This window comes from Amphiura filiformis, chromosome 2 (assembly GCF_039555335.1).
Source record: "Amphiura filiformis chromosome 2, Afil_fr2py, whole genome shotgun sequence".
In the NCBI taxonomy this organism is placed as follows: domain Eukaryota; kingdom Metazoa; phylum Echinodermata; class Ophiuroidea; order Amphilepidida; family Amphiuridae; genus Amphiura; species Amphiura filiformis.
The window spans coordinates 78,499,720-78,526,163 of NC_092629.1; the positions used below are offsets into that span (position 1 = coordinate 78,499,720).

General features: G+C 37.5%; 1 protein-coding gene across 1 annotated transcript in view; it reads right to left on the bottom strand.

Annotated features, from left to right (window-relative positions):
• The window catches only part of LOC140143595 (hyalin-like), a 70,607-nt gene extending 51,739 nt beyond the window's left edge, over nt 1–18,868 (bottom strand). The window contains exons 1-7 of the mRNA XM_072165411.1: nt 18,785–18,868; nt 13,536–13,673; nt 12,659–12,939; nt 12,081–12,156; nt 11,383–11,655; nt 9,348–9,596; nt 8,883–9,110 (exon numbers count right to left, since the gene is read on the bottom strand). Coding sequence (XP_072021512.1) covers nt 8,883–9,110; nt 9,348–9,596; nt 11,383–11,655; nt 12,081–12,156; nt 12,659–12,939; nt 13,536–13,673; nt 18,785–18,857 — 1,318 coding nt within the window. The 5' untranslated portion in view covers nt 18,858–18,868. The remainder of the gene's footprint in view (nt 1–8,882; nt 9,111–9,347; nt 9,597–11,382; nt 11,656–12,080; nt 12,157–12,658; nt 12,940–13,535; nt 13,674–18,784) is intronic.
• Between the last annotated feature and the right edge of the window lie 7,576 nt (nt 18,869–26,444).

A 26,444-nucleotide genomic window follows, 5' to 3' on the forward strand; every position in this document is an offset into this window, starting at 1 on the left:
ATGTGAGATTGAGTTACCTGTGTCACATTGCCTGAGTTGTCAGATGTTTTTGGCTGAATCCAAGATATACTTTTATTTTCGTTGCCAATTTCAATCGTGTCACTTATATCATCGGGACAAAAAGTAATTTCTGGCGGTGTCGTGTCAACTGAGATTGTTAAGAAATTTAAAGCATGTGTGTTTTAATTTGCTTTAGCTCACAAATGGATAACCATGCTTGAATCACTTAAAACCATTAATAATAATAATAATAATAATAATAATAATAATAATAATAATAATAATAATAATAATAATAATAATAATAATAATAATACCAGAGGTAAAGGTAAAGGTAAATGAGACAATCCTGTATAAGCAGTGATCGGAGTGCCCATCTCTCTTTCATTGGCGATTGGACCCGAATCCTCCATCTGTCCATGTAATGTTGCTATAGGGGGATCGCTACACTGCCTCCACAGCGAGTCTGTTACCTTCTCAGCATTTAAAAATACTGGTACCCATTTATACATCTGAATGGAGAGGAGTAATCGAGATAAAGTGCCTTACTGAAGGGCACAACACGATGGCGTCGCCGGGGCTCGAACCCGCAACCTTCCGATTATGAGTCGGAGCCCGTTCCGCTCGGTCACCGTGCTCTCGTACCAGACGTATATGTAAATTATATAACGCACCACAACGATATACCAAGGGGGTGACACTAACTTCACGGTTGTTCTATTATCAACGCAAACCTATGACAAATCCCGCTGGTTTGCTAGTTAGAAAATGAGGCCAGTTATCGATCGGTTATGAATAATTAATTTCGATCCCTTTTAGGGTTGGCAAATAACGACGCCGTTAGTTTTGCGAACTCTGCCTGTTCAATGCGAGTAGCAAGGTTTGAAAGTGCGCCAGCTAGCAGAGCAGGGAGCAATCCGGTGATGGCGCACTAGTATTTCCCATCAGGCACCAGTGATTTGTTTTTTACAGAAAGTCTACTAATTTGATAATGGAATAACCTTTCGCAATAGTAATGTCGAAATTAGGAATTGGTGTCAATAATACGACGGTAGTGTATCACTTGAATTTGATACGATATTCAGCCAGCGATTTAGCGATAAAAAACCTTTGACCACTGACCTGACCTGAAGCACGTGAGGCGCCATATTCGTTTGTTTTATTTCCTCGTGTGATAATAAATATCATTCAAACTATAGTTGTCGGCCGTGAACGTAGTTTATTACTGGCCTAAGAAGTTTGTTTTAAAAACAAGTAAATAATCATCACTCACCGTTCTATTTGATCTTGTGGATTTCCCAACACGTAATAAATTGAAACGCCACTACCGGATTGCTCTCAGGTAGTAAAGCGGGCGCACTTTCAACCTTCGAAGCTTGCTATTCACTACCGGTAGTAATATTAATTAAGTGATGTCACTGATGTGCAGCGTTTCTGGAATAGCACTTGCATCGTGCATGTATAATTTGAATGTAGCTTGCTGTATTCAATATGTGCATGCATATTACAGGAGTTTAGGCCCATCGAAAAAAACAATTGAATAATTTAGGAGATTATCAGGGGCTGTGAATAATTATGAGTCCTGGGGAGGGTAAAATTGGGGTGAGAGGGGTGCGATTTTGGCCTTAAAACGATTTAAAAGGCTTAGGATAACCAGGGGGCGGGTACTTGGATTATTTTTCGACAATGTGCGGCCCGAGCTTCCGAACCCATAACCATTTCTAAGGGTCACGATTTTACCGAAAATAGGTAGGCCCCCTACCCATATCTAAGGATTGTCAGGAAAGTAAGGACCCATATCTAAGGATTTGAGCTTGAAAATAGTAAAAAAGCAACATGTTTTCCGGCATGTTTTTCACACATAGCACGGACAATCTAAAAGGAGACCCATGTCTAAGGATTTTCGTGGAAAACCTTATGTATACGTGAGTGGAGGGGAGGATAATAGTAAAGGTCCGGAAACGCTTATGATATGGAAATTTTATTTTGAACAAAATTCTTTAATCACTATTGACGGTTTCGCCTACCATGGTCAATAATGAGTAAAATATCGGTTTAGTTTTTAAAAAAAAGTTTTTTTACTGTAGGCCTACATCTACAAATCTGATGTATTTAATCATTATTTGGGATCCCAATAATTTGAATGTCCAACAGGGGGTGGTCACAATATTTGTGGCAGGCTGAGAGGGGGAAAGCGATTTATTTATTCATTTATTTATTTATTTATTTATTTATTTATTTATTTATTTATTTATTTATTTATTTATTTATTTATTTATTTATTTATTTATTTATTTATTATAATTATTAAGGCTTGTTCAAGTAACTCACCTCTAACATTTCACGCACTCACTTGCACCGGCTCAACAAATCAATCAATCAGTTAATTAATCAATCAATTCACAAACAATGAATATGAATAAATTATATGATATTCAATTTCGATCAATAGACATATCATATCAAACAATGAATAAATTAACTGATTGACCAAGAGCCCTTTTTTCTAAAGAGTGGGAGTGAGTGATTAAACAAAATAAATACATGCATGATTATTTACATAAATAAACAAATAAACAAATAAATAAATAAATAAATAAATAAAACAAATAAATAAATAAATAAGAAAAATTTGAGCGAATGGTATCGTAGCATTGCATTCACAAAAACAAACATTGCTGACAGGAGGACTCGAACCAACAATCTTTACCAGTCTGATGCTCTACCACTGTGCTACGACGTCGTCTAGTGGTAAAAATCTAGTTTTTAGCGTATACAGTGTTCGTCTGTGACAATGCCGCCTCGTGAAATGATTTTAAAGTTATTTTGATATCAATCTTTTTTTTTTTAAATAGAGCCGTAACATTTTGTTTAAAGATCTCAATTTTTATTTTCTTTAGAGCAGAGACAAACATTACCCCTATTCTACAATTTGAGCCCAAAATAAGAATCTACTCCTTTTTTTACTGATTTAATGTTAGACGTCTCACAACAGATATTTAGCTGACTTAGTTGTCTTGCACTGTGCTTTTTAACCGGGAGGTACCGAGATCGATTCCCACCTCTGCCTGTAATTTTTTTTCAAGCCTGGGACATAATAAGTTTATTTGGCTTCACAACGCTAAATTATTCATGACTTGCCCAACCTGGTGGTGTAAAGTGCTCCCCATAATAATAATAATAATAATACATGGGATTTATAAAGCGCCCTACGATGTAAAAACAGCCTCAAGGCGCTGCACAGAATCTTAAAAACTACATACACTAATACAATATCAACTAGGGCCTACATGCTAAAACAAAATAGTATACATGAAAAATAAGCATGATAAACTCATTATACACACCATAATATACTAAAACATAAAATAATGTACAAGTTACACAATCAATAAAATACCGTAAGCTTGACCAGCAAACTACTGGTATATAAAATTAGTCTACACTCTGAAGACACAAGTTTAAAAAGTAGCAAAATGAATAAGATTAAAAAACGCTTTTAAAAAGGCAGTATTTGAACAAACCACATGCCATCTTATTTCACACTTCTAAAAACAATATAATTCAGAACCTTGCAGAAATGAAATTGCACAACTGAAATGAGATGACGATCATATTGTCTAACAAGATACATTGAAAAGATGAGTTTTGAGTCCTTTTTTTTTTTTTTTATGTTTGATACTGAACGAAGCTTGAAAGGCAACTTGTTCCATACCTTTGGTGCAGCTGCGGCAAATGATCTTTCGCCGTAGAACTTGGTTTTACACTTCTTTGGAGCGCGTGTACAAAGGAGAGCTTGTGAATATTAAGCAATAACACATGAATAACATATGAATATTAAGCAATAACACAATGGCTAATTTAAATAAGAAAGCGTCACATGCAAATGAGGGATTGCCCTCTCCAGGAATTGCTTCATGGATATACAGGGTGTCCCAGAATGATCTATACCGGGAAAGATGGAATTTTTTAGATATAAAGGGCATGTTGAATGGTCATATTGTTTTGTATTTTAAGTTCTACAAATATTTAGCTTTCTCAGATTTTTTAGATTTTAAAAATTGGACGTTTCTAGTAGAAGTTATAGAAGATTGCGTAAAAATGGTGAATTCTAAGTTTTGACAACTCAACCTATTTTGAAAATCTCGAACATTACTAACCGTTTAGCACAAAGTTATTTGGAAAAAGTTATGGAGGTATTTTAGTTGTGCCCTGTTCATATTTCCACTAAATAGCCGATATCTATCTATTATTTATGACGTTACGAAGCAATAATTATATGGAATTAAGGATTTGTGACCTAATCCCATTCTCTCTTTGGCGGTAGTTTTAAATATAGTTATTGTGGTGTGAGGTCCATGTCATTTGACATGCTTGCAGAGATCGAACTGGTTGTGGTACAGAAAAGACGGCTCCTCAATTTACTGTACAGCAGCGTGGATTTCTTTCAAAACTCACTGGCAAACCGGCAGCTATGTTGAGACGCAACGAAGATTCATTAGACGATAGTGTATAACGTAAAGAAGTTTCACGAGCACGGAACTGTTAGGAATCGGCAGAGTGAAGCTTCAGGTGCTCGTAAGACTGTTATATAAGAACTAGAGCGAACATTGCAGCTGTCCGGCAAGCTTTAAGGCGCAACCCCAACAGTAGTTGTCGTCGAAATGCTGTGCTAAACATCACACGTTCTTCATTTAATCGTATTGTGCCATTTTTCAAAGGTATGCAATAGATACACTGCCCGTCTTCTATTTTTAGTTATTTTTGCAAACACGGTACAAATCATTCTGGGACACCCTGTACATAACTAAATGCCCAAGCAAATTTACAGACAAAAGGAAAACGCTTCATTGATTTCTGGAATTTGTTCAAATATGTTACTAGATATATGTTACTAGGAGAGCGTGGCGCAATGGTTAGGGTACTTGCCTTTGATGCATGAGGTCCCGGGTTCGATTCCCGGCGGTGGCGATTTGCTGGGATATTGACTTGGAAAAAAAAAGTCTGAAATTAATTGGCAACATCTGTAGATTAAGTTTAGACTTCCGCTCTCCCCCATGGTTCATTTAGAATTGGGTAAATGAATCATGAAAGTACTCCGTCCTTCGGAGGGGACGTTAAGCCGTCGGTCCCGTGTGCAGAGAGCCATACCTGTACATGTATCTCGCAGTCAGTTTCGAAAAGAGTAGGGTGTTAACCCCTGACTGTTCCCAAACCCGTCCCGGTGTTCAAATGGACCCCAATGGAAATAAGCTTCAATAGAGGCTTTCTTGGGTTATCCAGGGTTGTCACAACCCGAACAAATCAAATCAAAAAAATATCCCCTGGTGGGATCATAGATCATTGTGTCATGTCCGATGGAAGTTTTATCTTACGCTACTTATTTGAATTCATCGTGATGTTTCAATTATTTATTGCAACGTTTTCTGTACTGACTGGTCCAATTAAGGAGAAATATCCGTACCTGTTGACACGATAACAGAGAAGTTGCAGGTTGCAAGATTTCCAGAGTCATCTATAAATATGTAAGAAACTTTTGTTGATGATGCCACCGGAAACAAATCCTCAGGTCTGTGTGTAGCATTTTTTAATATTGCAATTCCTTTCAAATCCACAGCTGAAGGCTCTAACCATCCTACCGCCAATTGTAGGGTGCCCAACTCAGCGAATTCATGAATATCCGAAGGACAGTTGACGATGACAGGAGGGGTCGTATCCATGTATAGGAATGAATTGTTACCTACAAATGCTGATAGAAATATACATACATTATTTGACATTCAACGTCTTATACTGGTTTCATACATGCCGCTTTGCCGCTCTGCAGATGATTTTACTTCACTGCGCATTCGCACCAGAAACGCTAGCGGTGACCAGCGGCAAGCCGATATATCGATCACTTCACCGCTTTGCCGCGGCGGCAGCACCGCTAGCGCTGGGAGTTGAATTCAAGTCAATTCCCAGCGGTGTCGCTCTGACGTATGAGAACAAAATACGATTTTGGAGTGGTGCTGAGCGGCAAGAGTGGCTTTCAGAGTCATAATGCTGCCGCTCAGCGATGTGCCACTCCGCTTGCAGACAAGTACAAGCAGCATGATGAAGCATCACGTCGCTCAGCGGCAAGCGGTAGAAAGTATAAAACCAGTATAAGTCGCAATTCAAGTCGTTGACCATTTATTTTATAATGTGCAGTTACGAATTCATATCTAAAAAGTGGTAAAAAAAATAATTATTTGACCACTCTGATTTTCCAAAATAAATTTTATATTTATACTTCAACCATTTGGTGCCACGTTATAGCTATAAAAATGTAAATAAATATGGGTGGTTTAACGTGCACTTATTAGTACCGGCACACTTCAATAATCCTTGATATCTAAGTATGACTTTTCCGCCTAGAAGCCTGGATGCTTTCAAGACTCATTTTATGGCTCTTCTTTTTAGAAGCCGGGGTGCTTTCATAACTCATTTTATTACTCTTTCTTTTAGAAACCGGGATGTTTTCATAACTCATTTTATTACACTTCCTTCTAGAAATGGGGTGCTTTAATGCCTCATTTTATGGCTATTCCTTCTAGAAGCCGGAGTGCTTTCGTGGCATATTATCAAATTCTAATTACAATGGGGAAAGCGGAAGCCTGAATTAAATATGCTAGTAACCTTGAACCATGAGATGAGTTTGGTCGGGGAAAAATCGTACGGAAAATATGTTTTGGTTTCAGAGCCTTATGGAACCTCTTTATACCAAGAGAATGAGTAGACATAATTTGCTACACTTGCGTTTTAGCTATTAGCACCTATACCTTCTCTCACGTTGATATAAAACGAACAGAATGCTTCATTGTTGCTATCATCTGTGAAGGAATAAACGACTTCTGTTTTGCCAGTTGGGAACGTATCTCCAGGATGATGACTTTGAGACACGAGTGACACGTTACCCGATACATCAAACGCTGATGGTGCGATCCAGGAAACAGATGCTCTAGATGTACCAAGATCAACCTCTAAATCAATATCAGATGGACAGGATTGAATGGTTGGTGGCGTTGTATCGACTACAAAAAGAAAAGTATGCATGCTCATAAGTTAAATGAAATGGTGTCGGTAATCATCGCATCTGATGCAAAATAACAAATTACCCACATCAAAGTGACTCAGCCATGAGTAATCAGTCCGGCCCGACTGCCTGCCCAGTGAACATTGCCAGACCAGGCAGCATGTTGCCTGCGTAGGCAACATAGAGACTTTGGTAACTCTTCCGAATTTGGCAGACTAATCCCTAAATTGCTCATGGTGATTTTATAAAAGATCGGTGGAAATTTGACTTTTACACACATGACCCACGTATAATTTGACAATTTTTTTACCGGGAGAACAACATTTCACCGGGAGGAAAATAACTTAAATAACAAAACAATTTCTGACGTTTTTTTAAAGATTTAATTTAAATATGCAAATTACCTTTATTTTAATTAAAATTGATGAAAAAATACTGATTGTACATCCATTAATAATATTGTATATTTTACCGAATTGTTTACTTTAAACCAAAAATAGAGCATTCGCCCGGCAATGTTTCCTGGGCAGGCAGTCGGACCGGACTGGTAATATAATAGCTTATAATCAACAGTTTGTAGAAAGTTCAAACGTTAAAAATAAATTGTCTGCAAACAGGTAACTTACATATTTAGCCCCGGATGAGGCCTCATATGACTTGAGCCGAATTGGCTAAATTCCGGGGGCGACCATTGACTCATGTGCTCATTGAATTCAAATAACCATCAGTAGTTCAATTTTACCAAAATACATTTTATACTGCACTCTTCAAACAACACTAAAACACATATCAAAAACACACAGCCACATTACATTTGAAACAACGCAAGTTTGGTTTTGAAACTACTTGTTGTATACAAATTACCTTCATGTACAGCGACAGAGAAGTTGCAATAGGCGATATTGTAAGAATCATCAGCGAATAAGTACATCACTGAGGTTGTTCCGATCGGAAACTTTTCACCAGGAGTGTGAGTGGCATAAATTAACGTAACTCGTCCATAATCGTCGGTAGCTGAAGGTTGAGTCCAGTACACTGGTTCCTCTAATACACCGAGTTCAGCATACTCTATCGTATCAATACAATCGCTTATTACCGGGGGGGTGGTATCGTCTGCAGTAATGACAAAAATGATTCAGTGGTTGAGAAAAAGAAGGATGTTATTTGATCGTATGTACAAATGAAGCAAGCAGATATAAGAATATCGTGAATGATTAACGCGTCAGCGGATTTCAAATTTGTTTTAACATTTAAAAAAAGCACATGCAAAGGTTAGATACAATGTGAGTCACATATAAACATCTCAAAAAAAGAAACTAACCCCCTTAAATAATGGCCATTATTCAAAAAGAGGCTATTGTATTACAAATCTGTAAAATGCGTTGGAAGCAGAATTTATTTCTGCGCATTTTGACACATCATTTGATACGATAGCCTAGAAAACAATAAAACACCGGTCAATTTAATGTAGTGAGGTTCAGATTTGAAAGTTGCATTTACATACAAATTTTTACAATACAAAAACACTCAGATATCACTACACAGATTTCCTTCCATTACACTGAATACAAAATCAATACAATTTACTGCAACTTTGTTTTTGTGGGAGGGAGGATTTACTTGTTAGAGACATTGGTTGTGACCCGCACAGAAATATATTTTGCAGAAAAAAAAAGAATAATTACCTATTTTGTTCTTGTTGGTTTTTTTGGTTGTTTTTATTTGGGGGTTCTTGCTCAGTGCTGTGTATGCAAACAATTAAATTTCCCAACTTTGTTCGAACCGGTCGAATGTTACTGTTACTTTAACACCTCATTGTACATACATGCAATGTTAATTGTAAATCTACAAAAGGCCATATTCCCAGATGGGTCCGTGAATGTATACAATACATGGGTTTGGTTGGTAAGGAATACTCCTGGTATATGCGATTTGACTGTGGTGATATTATCGGATAAGTCATATACATCAGGCTCTCTCCACGTGACGTGTCTCCCACTTACGCTGTCAAAATCAGATGGACATCGAGTGACCGTTGGTGGCGTTGTATCAACTGCAGCAAAATTGGAAATTGATTGGGTAAATTGTGAATTCCTATGTTTTTAATTCAAGAGTGTCCTAACTTTGATTCAGAATTAGTTCACCAGACGTTTCATGATAATTGAAATGTTTTAGCAGCAACAGGTTTCTTAATAGGTTTCATATCAATTATTTCTAAGATATTATATATTATACATCAAAACTTGTATTTATTGCGAATACCGTCAGATATTTCAAATAACAAACGAACCTATATTAACAGTCACGGTAAAGTTGCAAGTGGCTGTGTTATTTGATGTGTCAAGAAATGAATATGTTACTAGTGTTTGCCCAAAAGGGAATTTCGTAGAGGGCCCGTGTGATCGCATTTCTTGTGGTGTTCCGGATGGATCCGTAGCAGAAGGCTCGATCCAGGAAACAGTTGCTCCGTCATCACTAAGGTCGGCTGATGTAGTAATGTTATTTGAACAGTTACTTATCGATGGAGGTGTTGTATCAACTGTCGGAAGAATATGAAAATTATAAGATAGATTACTTTCATCCATTGGAGTCACGCGATAGCCATGAGCAGCAAATTTTAAAAGAAGAGACAAAGAAGATTACAAGAAACATTAAATTACTTGAGTCATTTTGTTCCACAACATGTTTCACTATGTACAAAATATAATGTAAAACCATGCTGAATACTATAAATGTTCCAAATTGAATATTTTAGCAATATAATTATTTACCAGTAAAGTCACATCAATGTTGCAGCTACAGTCAATGTTATTTCACTTGGTAGTTCATGAATAAATTTATCGGCAAACATCAGCAAATACTGAACATCCAGATTGTTTTGATCGAGCTGTAGACCTAACTACAAATCAGTTCTTAATTTGTATCTTGATTTTCAATTTTATCGCAGTTCTTTTGTGCTTTCGGGACGGTTGTATTTTTCCCAGAAAATGTAATGTTTTCGTGTATCGGTTTCATACATATTACTGTCACCAAATTGTTTACAATTAATTACCATTGCTGTATTGATCGATTCCCATTTACAGTTTTACCAACGTTTCAAGACATAAATGCCTATAATTCACATATGAAAACAGATTAAACCCCTGGACACTACTGGTCATCTAACAGCATTTCTGATTGGTTGATAACTTGAAATTCCCAATTATGACTAGGCTTTAACCGATTTATTGTCAAACTTGCAATTGCAGATGATCTTTATTAATACCTTCCTTGATTAGTTCAAAATTGGACACAATATTCATTTCGTCCAATCGGCAGGTAGGTCTCATAGGGGTATTAACAATGAAGTTTACGATCAAATTACTCACAACCAAATTAACAAAGTAGCTAACCAACCCAAAAATAGAAACAGGTTGGAACTACATGGCGTGTCAGGCCCGTAACCAGGGTTGGGTGTGTAACGCACCCCTCCCCTAGATCACGGCAAATCGTGCATTAATCACATGAGATTGGTGTTGATGCGTCTAATGCACGAGCCCCGAAGTTTGCTCTGATTGGTTCTCGCTATCAAAGAGTGTATGAAAGGTTAATAAATGCGTATCACTTTGGGTGTGAAATTGTGTAAAATAATCCACGCGTACTAAGATTTTGTGCATTAGACACATCAAAATCTCAGTACAAGTGCATTATTTTGTACAATTCACGAGCAACAAGTGATACGCATTTATTAACCTATTTCATCCACGATTTTTGCTTTTTTTGTTGCAAAATTGTCACTAAAGTGTTGGAAAATACAAGCAAATATAAATGCATCAACCCGCAAGACAAATTAACGCGTCCGAAAGCACTGTGCGTGGTACGCGGAGTGCGCGCCCGTGCATTAGACACAATCAATGCATTACTGAACATTTTCATCAGAACTGTTGTTGATAAATAAATGAAGAGATTTCATATTTCTAGTCCAATAAATCAGTACACACTGTGGACGTTTCGAAGTCTAGCAGACTTCTTTCTCAACATTGTTGTTGATCGTCACAACACTGTCGTCACACTTCATTTATTTACGATCAATGCATGTTTTGGATTTTTCTAACGCTTGCTCTGATTGGTTCTCGCTATCAAAGAGTGTATGAAAGTCTGGTAAGTAACATCAACTTTGTACTCAATCCAGAATCCTACAATATTCTGATAAAAAATGAGTGGACATTTCGTGAGGTTTCCTTTTGCTTCCAAGTGGCATAGGACCTGAACATTTGCTGAATTAACCTTTAAAGGTTTACATAAGAGTTCTAAAGAGAAGTTAATATAACTTTTTTAAATCTAACCTGTTACAACATTGACGTCAAAAGAACAAATTGCTGAATTCCCATTTTGATCTCTGAAGATATAAGCCACCCCAGTTCTACCAACAGAAAATAGATGAGTAGATGGTACATGTGATACAATGATGTCTATACATTCGTTAACCTCGTCCGTTGCTGTTGGTTCAGTCCAATTAACAAAGTACGCGCCGATATAATCTAATTCAACCGTTGTATGGATATCGTCGGGGCACCCGCTAACGACCGGGTTTGTTGAATCTAGTGGGCAAAGACTTTCTAAAATAGAAAAGATAATAATACATAATTTTATTTTCAAATTTAATGTTTAATGAAAGACAATAAAGTATGTAACTGTCGTAACTGTCACCCAGTGGAGGAGTCCTGCAGAAGATATAGTCTTTATATGTTCCATCACTTGGCAAAATGATTGTTTTATAACATAAAATTATAGGATTATGATATTTTTAAATAACAGTAACGCCACACTTGAAACATCATAAATGGGGTTGTACCATAAGCATTATCACGCACGAATTCTAAGGTTTGGTTTTATGGTTAGAGTTTAGGGTTAGGATTCGTTATATGGGTTAGTGTTAGGGCAAGGGTTATGGTTAGGGTTAGTGTTATGGTTATGGTTAGGTTTAGGGATATAAAAGTCTCGTGAAGCTTACATGAAGGTATGACCATACATTGTTGCTTACCACAGATTGGAAGGCTTATGTCATCTAAAGCAATATCCCCTGATGAACCACCTTTCACTACTCCTTCATACACTATCTGTCACGAAAATTAAAATCATCTTATGTGTTATAAAGCCATTCCCTCCTATGCAGTTGTGTCCCGGTATAATTACCATTTCCCTTTTGATAAGGGACCAAAATATTTATAGGTCCCATGGAATACTGTGTGCATAATAAGTGAGTTAACCGGTGTGTAAAATAGATCTGGCCCGTCTGCACGTCCGAGACGGGCTACTTTGTCTTCGTATGTGCTATTTTCCTCGCCACTACATTCGACGGACGCTGGCCCTGAAACTTAAAGGAAGTCTCCGGCAATCACAACATTATGCCTTTATATATGTAAGAAAAATAATTATCAAGCACGAATCACGTGGTTCAACTCATTTGGCAACAAAATTTGGCAACAAAACATCTTTCAGCCCTAATATTCCACAGGATAAACGTGAAAATAATTACGAACTTTCCATTGATATTTGATGAAGTAAAGTAGGGAATTATGAGCTTGTTGATCTATCATCCTTCTTTAAATGCCCTCCTACCTGGAAAGTTTGCCGATTTGGCGGAGTAAACTGGAAAGTAGCTAAATGCCAAAGGTTTCCTTGATTGCCTTGCAACGACCAAATTAATTCACTAGTTTCAATGGTGGATTTTGTGTATACATTGAGTGCCCCAATGCTATTTCCGTACATATGGTACCAAAACTGAAGAGTGCAATTGTGGTAAAAGTGTGCAGATGTATCACTGACTGGTGGACTCAATAGTCGAGCTTTATCTCCAGGTTGCCTTGGAGTTGATGCCTCTATATAAATATATCGACCACCTAAATAGACGAAAATCAAAAGCAACAATAAAAACAAAGAATTAGAAACCAAAGAAAGAACGAAGGAACGAACGAACGAACGAACGAAAGAAAGAAAGATAGAAAGAAAAAAGAAGACAAAAAACAAAAAGAAAGAAAGAAAGAAAGAAAGAAAGAAAGATAGAAAGAAAGAAAGAAAGAAAGAAAGAAAGAAAGAAAGAAAGAAAGAAAGAAAGAAAGAAAGAAAGAAAGAAAGAAAGAAAGAAAGAAAGAAAGAAAGAAAGAAAGAAAGAAAGAAAGAAAGAGAGAGAGAAAGAAAGAAAGAAAGGGAGAAAGAAAGAAAGAAAGAAAGAAAGAAAGAACGAAAGAAAGAAAGAAAGAAAGAAAGAAAGAAAGAACGAAAGAAAGAAAAGAAAGAAAGAAAAAGAAAGAAAGAAAGAAAGAAAGAAAGAAAGAAAGAAAGAAAGAAAGAAAGAAAGAACGAAAGAAAGAAAAGAAAGAAAAGGGAAAGAAAAACAAATACTAAAATGACAAGAAGAATAAGATTGAGAATGGACACAAAAAAGAACAAAACAAAGACAGAGTAAAGTGTGTGAGTAAAGTATGTGAGTACCTACTTCCTGACATAGTTGTATGGTCGGATGATGGACCAGTATTCCCTGACGAGGTACGTCCACTTTGTGACCTCCAATCAAAATCATCGTCATACACCTGCTCATATCCACATAAGGTGCTATCAAAATTACAAATGGAACCTGAAGCCGAAAAAAATATAAAAAAAACGTTTATAATATTCTTGACCTACAGTGTGGGCCAAAAACAACTTTACCCAATTTAAAAGGTTCATATCTCAAAATTGAAAAGTCTGCTGCAACTTGTGTTAACATATTCGTCAAGAACATCTTCTTTAGAGTATTTGGTGAAAAAACTATCCAAAAATGTATTAAATTAAAAACGTGACGCTAGTTTTAAATCAAAGAGTCAAAATTAACTTTGTCCACGCGAAGGCCTACTAGCTGTCGCGTCGCATCACTTGCAATGGCGAGTTCGATAAAGAATGAGAACCACTCAGTGTACGCACAAATTTGTTCAGCAATTTTATATAACACAATCAAATAAATCAAACATGAACAATTTAAATGTCAAGCTATGATATTTCGTCATGATATGCAGCTTTCACGCTGCAAAGATAACCCGATAAACACTATCTATTCTCTTCAAATATGCGCAAAGCAATTGTTACCTCAGACCTGATTTATTTTTTTGTCATTACGAAATGTTATCACAAGAAAGTTTGAAGTTATTGAACTTATTGCGTATGTGGTATGTTCGGCAAATTGTTGCGTCGACACTCTGACTCTGGGGTTAGCTGCAAGTTCCCTTTGAACCGCTGCAATATTTTCAGCTGAACGACCAGTTCTTGGACGTGCGCTCCGTGCTTCATCTATTCATCACACTTCCGAGGTTATGAAATTTGTTCTTATGTAGAGTTATGGTAGGTTCAGGTGGGATCTTACGTTCGGGAAACGAATCTGAAATTGACGCTGCACTACCAAAAAGCTTTCTGTTCTTAATTAAGTATACCTCTGCCATAAAAGTCATCTCTTGTGTTGTGAATTCCTTGCCAACCTATTTAGAAATAAGCCATGCAGTCACAAAATGCACGAAGGCCTATTTAAAATTAAAAAATTGCGCCAGATAAAACCTTTGTAATTTTTATGCTAATTGTTGGTCAATAACAGGAGTGAAGTTCGAGTACATGACAAGTATATAAATGGGGATTAAAATCGGTTGCATTTCTTTCATGCATGTAAAACAATCATCACTTTTTTAAGACAAGCCAACCGTGTTTACCAATTACATGTATGCCTAACGCATATGTATGCCGTACTCTTAGCAATCGGACACATAGCATTGAATTACGTGTGGACAACGTGATTTTTGACCCTCGGACGTAAAACTAGCACCATTTTGTTAATTTAGCTTCTTTTACTTTCATTTCTTCATCACATACTTTTACAAATATATACATTGAATAGCTCTTCTACTATTCGAGCAACCACCATCTGGAATTGGGTAAAGTTGTTTTTGGCCCACACTGTATAGTGCCAAACTAAATTAATTAAGCTCCTCCAAAAAGTTTGGAAATTGTTCAAGCATCTATATCTGAGATTACTTTGTAATGCTTATATCGCATTACATATCAATGATTAGCTAATTTATTCCCCTTTACAATGACACCATATTTGTAACAATCGCCTTTTTTGCGGCTGTGAATGTAGTGGGATCTCAAACAAATTGTGCTAAATTAACCATTACTGTGTGCAGCAAGTTGCAATTCCATATCTTCGCCATCTGGGACCCAATGCAATCCTCCGAGATAAAACGCTCGCGCTCGCCCCCGCAGAGCCAGGGTTATCAACGACTATATGGCCTGCCATCAGCCCAGACCTCAACCCGATTGAACACTTGTGGGAGCGCTTGGTCGTGATGTGCAACCACATGCAACCACATTGAATGACCTGCGACGAATCCTGGTTGACCAATGGAATGCCAACCCACAGCACCATCAACGTGTGACCAGGCTGATGAGCAGCATGAGGAGGAGATACCAGGCTGTTGTGGCTGCGTATGATTTTTCCACTCGCTATTGAAGTTAGTGACTAGTGTTATATGAGCACAGAGTAATGGTCAATTGGCACATTCTGTTTGATAACCCACATCATTCACAAGACATGTACTCAGCAGTGAAAAATGTGCTTGTTACAAATGTGGTGTCATTGTAAAGGGTAATAAATTAGATGTCCATTGAATGATATGCACCACGATATGAACATGTCACGAATAATATCAGATATTGATGCTTGAAAGCATTTGACTTAATTATTTTAATAGCATTATATCATCATGTACACCTGGTATATATTTAGTGGTGCAGGCTTGTACAGTGACAACCCAAGAACAAATGCAACATGTTACGAGTCGTACTTGACTCAAGGCCAAAATCACCTTTTACCCTTTCTCACACGAATGCACAACACAAATACACTGTTTGATTAAGCTAACATAATCTAAGTCTTTAATTGAAAACAAAGTATGCTTGGTACATATAACAACAATATACACTAAAATCACACAATCAGTTTTACTCTATCGGTACTTAACCAGCGGTCTTCTTGTTGGTGATTCTAGAGTTCTTGCAATGTTCTGGACGACTGATGTAATATATCCTTATTCACTTGTCCTGCGAAAATCAGCGAAGTCCAGCTGGAAGTCCATAGTACACTTGCATTTATAAATCCTTGCGTATAAAATCCTCATACGAAAATGATGATGCTTCCTCCAATCTCCTTTGCGCTGTAATCTCCACAAATATATCTCCTTGCGCTGCTTTCTCCACAAATATATCTCCTTGCGCTGCTTTCTCCAAAAATGGTGTTTCTTTCACCAATCACTCTTTTCCCAGGAACAGGTTTCTTTAACACAGCTCCGCTGTTTTTGACAGATGCGTGGCCTTCACAAACCCAGCAAACTCCAGCAATTTGACAGAAGAACTTTTAATCCTTTGATGAGGAAGAGCACTTTTGTGTGCTCGCTGTCTTCTTCGTTGCTGTATTAAAATTAGCTCAATTATTGGCTATATAAACTGGTTAAAATGTACTTCTTTTTTGAAGCACGAAGACCATCACACACATGTGGAGTTTCTCAATCTCCCACGGCATTCTGTAAAATCCCAACAAAATATCAGTAGATATTCTAAGGTAACACTAAATTTTAGGAGATATTCTAAAATAATTTGTTTTTAAGGATACTTTGCGTTATCGATCAAGTGACATAGGGCCTCTTGCTTGAGATGCGCGAGTGAATTTCCACGTCAAATCAGGGTGGAAGTTATTTACTGTGTACCTGATACATACACATATTGACGGACCGCCCACACGCACCTGAGGAACTCGCGTCGATTTGAATTTTTTTCTTCTTTTTTTCTTTCTTTTTTTCTCCAAGCCAAAAAGTAATATGCAATTAACGATTCTAAAAATCAAAACGAGAAAGATTTTAAATTTTTTTTCGCAAAGGAAAATTTTCCGGAAAAACGCTTGTGAATTTTTCATTCTCCATTGAAATGTGTATAAAAGTGAAAAGTTGAAGCCCAAAATTGGCACTTTCCTTAATTTTCAGTGCTTTGAAATTCGTGGGAGTAAAATATGGCCAATTTTGAACATATACTTTTTTCACACACCCCCCCCCCCTGAAAAACACACCCACCACGCCCCCCACGCCCACCCCCCATCATTTGGGCAATTTTCAATTTTTGCTCATTGGCGAGGCCCTATGTCACATGATCGATAACGCAAAATAACGAAACATTTTAATAAAACCTAAAAAAACACAAAAATTCATAACATTCTCTAAAATAACGGAAAATATCAGTAGATATTCTAAGGTAACACTGAATTTCAGGAGATATTCTAAAATAATTAGTTTTTTAAGGATACTTTGCGTTATCGATCAAGTGACATAGGGCCCTGTGTCATTTTACATTTTTCACCATATTTCAGTCTTCATTTTCATTCAATTCAAAAAACAATTGGCGTATATAAAATTAGCATACCTTCCTTCTAAACCAGATCAATTTTACCGCGATTGGGTATCACGAATCGTTATATATGATGTAGAGTTAATAATTTATATATTCTTTTATACATAAGATGCTTCAGTTTTCACACAAAAAATATTTAATTGAAAACCCTCCCACTCCGATATTTCAAAAAAGTAATCAGGCTTCCTTAGTCTGTGCAATAAATTAGCATTAAATAAATTTCATTTTGGCATATACTGCTGTGTGTCAGCAGGTAGGCATACAGATAACAATAACCTTAAAATTTAACCTAATGCCCCTGTCACACATCGCCGAATCGGCCCTACGTACAAGAAACGGTATTTTAGTAAATCCGTTGTTGTTTGTCATTGTTCGTTTTATGTGTTCTTTTTATATGTCCTGCTATCATCCGCCAAATGCATTTCGTGTTAGGTGATGTTTGTGAAGTCCGTCGGCATTTAAGTTTTGTGCATGCACAAAACTTGAAGTGAAGTGTGCCGCATGCCGAATACACATGTTAGGTAGTTGTGCGATGTGTGTTCGTATTGTCCTGTATATTTCCTGTGATTGTTCTTTATTCTTTCGTTTATATGCTGCAGGTCTTCGGGAGGGTTCGCTGGTGCTGGTGACGGAATACATTTGCTCCAGATCCTTTGCCGGACATCAGTGAATGAATATATATTGGTCATACATAGGACACTTGCAGTATTTATACCGGCCATAACGCATAGGTAAACGAACGGAAATCGGTCGAAACGGCCATGTTCGTTGCAATACGTTCCTGTGAGGCCCGCACCCCAAATCTTCGGTCGGTCTGGTGATTTCGCTACCGGATAAAAAATATTTTTGCATACGGCGATGTACGTTGACCCAGTCCGTCAATGTGTGACAGAGGCATAACAATTGAATCCATATACGTGACTACGAAACAGTCACAAGTGAACAAAGTTAAGGTTCAGTGAGCCTATTCAAAATAATAAATTGTTAGGTATTTATAGTTCACTTATTATTAATTCTTGCAGTTTACTATATATCGTGTAAAGATATATTTAATAGCCTATTATCATAATTACAAATGGAAAATTATATGTTCTCCCAGAATAATTTTGACGCTGCTGCCATGGTTGCAGATCATTTGTTGTTATTGCAATTGTTGTTGTAGGTGTTTTTATAAGAAATATAGAACACAATGTAAAAATTTCAAACACAAAAATCAAAACAGATTTTATGAGTGTAAGATTACAGTATACAGTTATCTACTAGTACCTTGACTCTCGGTAGGAGTGAAGATGGCCCAGAAAAGGATGAGTCTGGTGACAAACATGTGTACAGAAGACATAGCTGTCACTGAGATTTTGGTATGAGCTGCTTATTGACATTACAATAACGAAATACTTGTACTTGCAGGTACAGTTAGCCAGCTGACAGTTAGCAGTCGGTCACAAATAAGACTATAAAATGCTTACACTGACGCATTAAGCTGAATTTATACTCGATCACTTTTGCAGAAAAGCGATTCTCACGCATGCTCAGTGTTTACTTACATTTCCAGAGCATCGAGCCGATCAATCGATTCAAATCGCCGAGGCAAAAACGACGTCACTTTTGCAAGTTGAAGAAATCTTAACTTCCCAGCGATATCGCTATAGCACCTGAATGCGTCAACCAATCATAAACAACCAACTGGATCTATATTGCTAATTAATTTACCTTACTCGATTATTAACTTTTGGTGATGAAATAATTCAAAGCAATAATTATTGACAGCAACTGAAATTTTAAAAATGTATTTTGTGGCATTTAAAATATTTTAATTGTCGTCTGCAATCGCTATCGCCGTGATAAGTATAAATGCATAAGCAATATACAGCCCTATTCCCTAGTAACAGTGGCACAATTGTGATTTTACCCTTTCGTTGTTAACTAAACATATCTCGAGATTAAAAAGAGCAAATTGAACAGAACAAACAGTATTTGAGAGCTAAGCCCTTGACGTTGATCATCATTAATGATCATGTCACAACGGTATTTTCTAATTGCCAGAGAGGGCGCTTTTCACTTGCACAATTTTTTTGAGACAGGCTGTAGGTGTCGGTCGTAACAAATATCTGGGCGTTGCTCACATTGTCAATGCGCTTGATGTTGAGCATAGTCCTGTAGCATGATGTGGCGAATGCATTTATCTTACTTTGCATGTCACCAGATATTACCCATGATTCACAGCCATTTAAAAGCATTGTTAAACAGGTGGTGTTGGGAAAAGCCTGATTTTGGTTGCAGTGGAGATTGAAGGACTTCCAAAAAGCAGCCCAATCAAGTGATTTCTGCCTGGTTAGGTCGCTGGTACTACTGGAATAGGGAGTAGAGGCCACCATTGATCCCAGATATTTCAAGTGAAGTTAGATACATGCTTGATAGGCTTCCCCTACAATTGGTAGTGGTTTATGTGGCTGTGGGTTGCATGTGACTGTCATGCGTTTAGTTTTGGGCAAGCTGATGCTGACACCTGTTCTGCTCTGCCTGCTGTTCTGGTCAGTTGTGCCTGTGCTCGTGAGATGAAAGATTCAAGCAAAGCAATGTCGTCAGCAAAATCCAGATCTTTTATAATCATCGACTTGACTGACGAAGGTGTGTTACTACACCTAGGATCCATTTCACTAAACTTTAAACCCTTCGTAACTCAAGTAACCGTTTGTAAAATTACGAATACTCAATATTAGACGTAACTTTATGAAGGGTCCCTGTAGTAAATCCCTATTACTTACAAAAGGTACCGGTCATATTAAAGTAAGTTGAGTGAAATGAAACATACGACTCGTTGTAAGTTACAAACGGTTTCGAGACTTACGGAGCTGCGTAAAGTATAGTGAAATGGACCCCAAAGTTGGTAGCCTCAGTTGCATTCTTCATCATGTACACGCCTGTTGATTTAATCAAAAGTCTTTTTAAGGTCGATAAATGTGAGGGTGAGTAGAAATTGGTAGCTTGGGAAGGCTTCAATGATTCTTTTATGTGGATTTTATGTGGTGAGCAACTTCTGCCTGGGGCAATCCCTCTGGTTCCTCCTTATTATTGCCATCATGATGTGGTCTCTAATTCTCATCATCAAAATGTTGCTGAATACTTTTGCAGCAATCGGCATCCGTGTAATCCCTCTATATTTTGTCATGAGGCTGAGGTCTCCTTTGGTGATGGAACAATGACATTGCCGATCCACTGCTCAGGATCAGGAAGACTAAATTTTGTGAATACGATGTTGGCCATAACTTCACCGCCACCTCTCAGGCAATCGCACAATCCAGCCCAACAACTTTGTTGCTCTTCATACGCTGGATGGCATCTATCATATCCTCAAGTGTGGGCGGCTCATCACAAATGGGTATGCCAAACTCAGCAGGTAGGCCCCTAGTGGAAGATCAGATGTTAGTGATCCATTGTCATTGTTGAACAAGGTGGAAACTACTCTCTCCACTCAGCAAGTAGTTCCTTGTTACTGGACGGGGCTGATCCATCACGATTCTTTACCTTTGGGTTAGATCTTCTGTTCTTACCAGAGGTGTTATAATAGTCACCCTTTTTATCAGCTTTCTGTAGATCATCCATCTTAATTTGTAGCGAAGCAAGTTCGTCAGATCTGTAAGACTCATTTAGGCTGGTGTTGAGCCTTCTCCAAGTTTCTATCGACTGCCGGAATTGCACACGCAGGTACTTCGTCTTTGCTGCAACTCTGTCCACTCTCAGCTTCAGTCTTGTCTGACACCAAGCTCGGCAAGGAATTTTGCTTCTTCGACAGCCTACTCAAAAAGATCATACCTCTCAGTGATTGTTGTTAAAGTATTGTCGACTTGTAAACGATTTGAAAGCTCGATCGAAAAATTGTTCTTTGTGCCACAATCTTGTTATTTCTTCCAGTTGTACTTTGACCTCTTGAATGGTTCCCATTTGGTACTTCGAAGACTGGTGATAAGTAGTACACTGAGTATGCGATAGATGATCAGAACCCAGCTCCACAGAGTTGTAGGCTCTACAATTCAGCAATGCGTTCACCCATTTACTGTTGATGAGGATATGATCTCTAACTGGTGCGTGGAGCCTCTAGGATGCATTCGGGTCCAAAGGCGATTTCTAGGCTCAAAGATTCACCAGACGCTTCCCCATTCTTGTTTGTTTCACCACAATGGGATCCAATCTCCATTAGGTGAGATATGTGACTTTCCTGGCCAATATTAGCATTGAAGTCGCCAATGACAAGATGTTTGTCGTGTTTCTTTGCCTTTCCCAGATGGACTGTGAGAGAGCTGTAGAAATCATCCATTTCTGATGCACTGTATTAGGGGACTCAGTTGGTGCACAGATAACTGTAACAGTCAGCCGGGGATTTGCAATGGAATGTAAGCTAATTAATGTAGTTGTTACTATTTTCTCTCTGATGAAGTTGATGCTTTGTATTCACTTATAGATGTGTTTCGACACAAGAAGTCCGACGCCTCGAGGTTTCTGGTCTGTGGCTGAGCTGTAGAAGTGTACCTACCATAATTCGTCGATGGGGATGATGTTATTGTTTTGGTGTTTTTGGATGCCAACAAAGTCGAAGCCTCACAAACAGTTGATGGGATTTTCCTCTCTGATATAAAGTACGCACTTGTAGATGAATATTACAAGTGGTTTGAAGGTATGTAGACGACACATATCAGGGCTAACAGTCTGTGTGATGATGTGCCAGGTTCACGCTGGTCTATCATCGAGTCAGCAGAAGACACCTACCCAAATACATTTAATCTAGTATTTGGATATTTCTTTGTAGTTTTCCCAATCATTTAATTTGCCCGATTTATTTTAGTCCGTGTTTTGCAACTGAGCGGGTGATCAGCCCTGAACAGCATACAGTGCGAAAAATAATTAAGGTACCAATTATGTTCACCCCTGTAGGCCTATATCCTAAACAGACAAATAAGCAGCCAGTACCTGTACCCCTTTGCTCTGATTTTTGTTGAAATTGGTTGAGGATTAAAGAAACGTTGAAGAACTAACCCCTAAGGAAGAAACGAAATCAAAAGTTTTTACATTAAGGCCCTACAACAAGTTATCATAGACCGACTATAATGGGCTGTGACATCATCACCCAATTTACATTTCGCCGTCCACAGCCAATACAATTGGAGCACCATTGGCCTGTTTGCCAAATATTCATGAGAACCGCATACACTGCCAAGAGGATGATCATAATGTAAATGAGAATTACAATGATCTGCGCATGCACGGCTATAGAGGTTGTGCATATGACGTATATCATACCGTATATATGGCGGACTACTCAAATGCATTTAACAAAAAAAGCAAACATAACAAATGCACTACCATCAAATAGGTTGATGACAACATGCACTGCGCTACTGATTACGGTGTCAGATCCCCGGAAAATTTCAAATGAATTTAATGAATATTTTGTTAAATCGGACCTAAATTAGCTTCACAAGATAAAAACAAAATGGCAAGAAGTACTATGATTATCCCATTAAGCAGTGGCATGTATAATTATGAAACCAATTGTTAATGAGGACGTTATGAAAATCACACATAAATTTGATCAAAACAAAAGTGCTGGTCACGATACTATTGGTAATTACATAGTAAAAAGGATTGCAAAGGAAATATCGATTCATTAACTATCATATTCAATCTGTCTATTACTGCTGGTGCAGTCCCAAATGAGTTAAAGATCTCAAAAGGTAACTATTCATAAGAAGGAAAATCCAGAAGTTTTCTCTAACTGCCGTCCACTTCTACCATGCTTTTCAAAAATACTTGAAAGGCTTGTATTCAACATATACATACATTACATTGATAAATAATTATGAAATTCTAAATGATTAGCAATTTGGCTTTAGATCTAAACATATTACCTATTTGGCTATCTTGGAATTTATGATGTGATGTCAGATTCACTCAAGCACCATCCACATTAAAATCATCAGTAGATAGGTATTTCATCCACACTAAAATCAGCAGTAGATAGTTTAATACTTCGTCCACCCAAAAAATCAGCAGTAGATATAGCTACTTCATCCACACTAAAATCAGCAGTAGATACCTACTTCGTCCACCATAAAATCACCAGTAGATAGCTACTTCATTCACACTAAAATCAGCAGTAGATAGCTATTTCATCCACATTAAAATCAGTAGTAGATAGTAACTTCATCCACACTACAATCAGCAGTAGAAAGCTACTTCATCCACACTAAAATCAGCAGTAGATAGTAACTTCATCCACAATAATATCAGCAGTAGATAGTAACCATGGTAACTTCATCCGCACTACAATCAGCAGTAAACAGCTACTTCATCCACACTAATATCAGCAGTAGAAAGCCACTTCATCTACACTTAAGTCAGCAATAGATAGCTACTTCATCCACAGTAATATCAGCAGTAGATAGTAACTTCATACGCACTACAATCAGCAGTAGATAGCTACTTCATATTAAAATCAACTTCATTCACACTAAAATCATCAGTATATAGCTACTTCATCCACACTAAAATCAGCAGTAGATAACTACTTCAACCACATTAAAATCAGCAGTAGATAGCTACTTCATCCACACTAATATCAGCAGTAGATAGTAACTTCATCCGCACTACAATCAGCAGTGGATAGCTACTTCATATTAAAATCAGCATTAGACACCTACTTCATCCACACTAACATCAGCAGTAGATAGCTACTTCATCCACACTAATATCAGCAGTAGATAGCTACTTCATTCACACTAAAATCAGCAGTAGATAGCTAATATAAACATTATTTAGCCAGGTTTCCAGTGGTTTAAAAATCTCACCTTATTTTTAGAAAAGTAGGGGGGATAAGGCTGTGGATCACGAAATGCCCTTTTAAGTAACTCAATTTAGACTACACACCCTCTGTGTGGGATATCAAGGTCATGTCGTCCATGTCGTGTATGGATTTTAACTGGAATAGCGGAATAGCCCAACTGATCAGCTGGAATTGCGAGGCTTTTGTAGATAGCTACTTCATCCACACTAATATCAGTAGTAGATAGCTACTTCATTCACACTAAAATCAGCAGTAGATAGCTACTTTATCCACACTAAAATCAGTATAGATAGCCACTTCATCCACACTAATATCAGCAGTAGATAGCTACTTCAACCACATTAAAATCAGCAGTAGATAGCTACTTCAACCACATTAAAATTAGTAGTAGATAGCTACTTCAACCACATTAAAATCAGCAGTAGATAGCTATTTCAACCACATTAAAATCAGCAGTAGATAGCTACTTCATCCACACTAATATCAGCAGTAGAAAGCTACTTCAACCACATTCAAATCAGCAGTAGATAGCTACTTCATCTACACTAAAATCAGCAGTGGATAGCTACTTCATCCACACTATAATCAGCAGTAGATATCTTTATTTATTTATTTATTATTTAACCTGGGGTGACCAATCAATGCACTGGCACTGTTCTCCCTTGGTTCCCAGGTAACCAAACAATCAACTTCGTGCACATTACAATCAGCAGTAGATGGCTACTTCATCCACACTCAATTCTGCATTGGATAGCTACTTCATCCACACTAAAATCAGCAGTAGATAGCTACTTCATCCACACTAATATCAGCAGTAGATAGCTACTTCAACCACATTCAAATAAGCAGTAGATAGCTACTTCATACACACTAATATCAGCAGTAGATAGCTACTTCATCTACACTCAAATCAGCAGTGGATAGCTACTTCATCCACACTATAATCAACAGTAGATATCTTTATTTATTTATTTATTTATTTATTTATTTATTATTTAACCTGGGGTGACCAATCAATGAACTAGCACTGTTCTCCCTTGGTTCCCAGGTAACCAATCAATCTACTTAATGCACATTAAAATCAGCAGTAGATGGCTACTTCATCCACACTCAATTCTGCATTGAATAGCTACTCTATCCACATTAAAATCAGTAGATAGCTACTTCATCCACACTAAAAACAGCAGTAGATAGCTATTTCATCCACACTAAAATTAACTGTAGATATCTACTTCATCCACACTAAAATCAGCTGTAGATAGCTACTTCATCCCCAATAAAATCAGCAGTAGATAGCTACTCCATACTAAATTCAGCAGTAGCTACTACACCCAATTTAAAATCGGGCATCGCCCATTTGAAGGAAGGTTTCGTAATCCTAGAATCCTCTTTTTATGAAATTCTTCAGTAGATATCCACAAAAAAAGCTTATTCCCAAAATTTCAGTTGATTCCGATTTTGCATTGGCGAGTTATGCATGATTATGTGTATTACACAGCTCCATAGGCCACTGTTGTAATTTCGTTCTGGTATAGATGATGTGACTTCTGACGTCAATGCCTGACAGTATGCGCAAGCATCATCACAATTTCCATTGTTTTTGCCTGGCAGTATCTTGCGCAAGATCATATTTTGTTCAGGGCTCGTGTTTTTAAAACTCCCGCCACATCACAATAAGACTATTAAACAGTGTAGTGGTTGCATGGGGTTCATTCAAGCATAAAGATGATACCAGTCCCTTGCCTTTGTTGATAAATATTGAGGTCATCTCATCTATACCAGAACGAAATTCAAATTTGACGATATTTTTGCTAAACGAATTAATCTGCAAGAAATTTTTGATACATAAACATAATCCTACACTCGTCTATACACAGAAGCTTGCGTAACGCATGTTGTACATACTGCGCCCGTTGCTTTTAGTGCTATATACTATATCAAATCATGATGTTATGTAGCCTGTCCATTACAAGCTGATCAAAGTCAGTGACGTGGCTGACGGGAGGGGGATTGCACCATTTCTCTGACAACTCAAAATAAAAAATAAAAAGAAATATTCCCAGTTCTTACTTAACTTTTTAACATGTG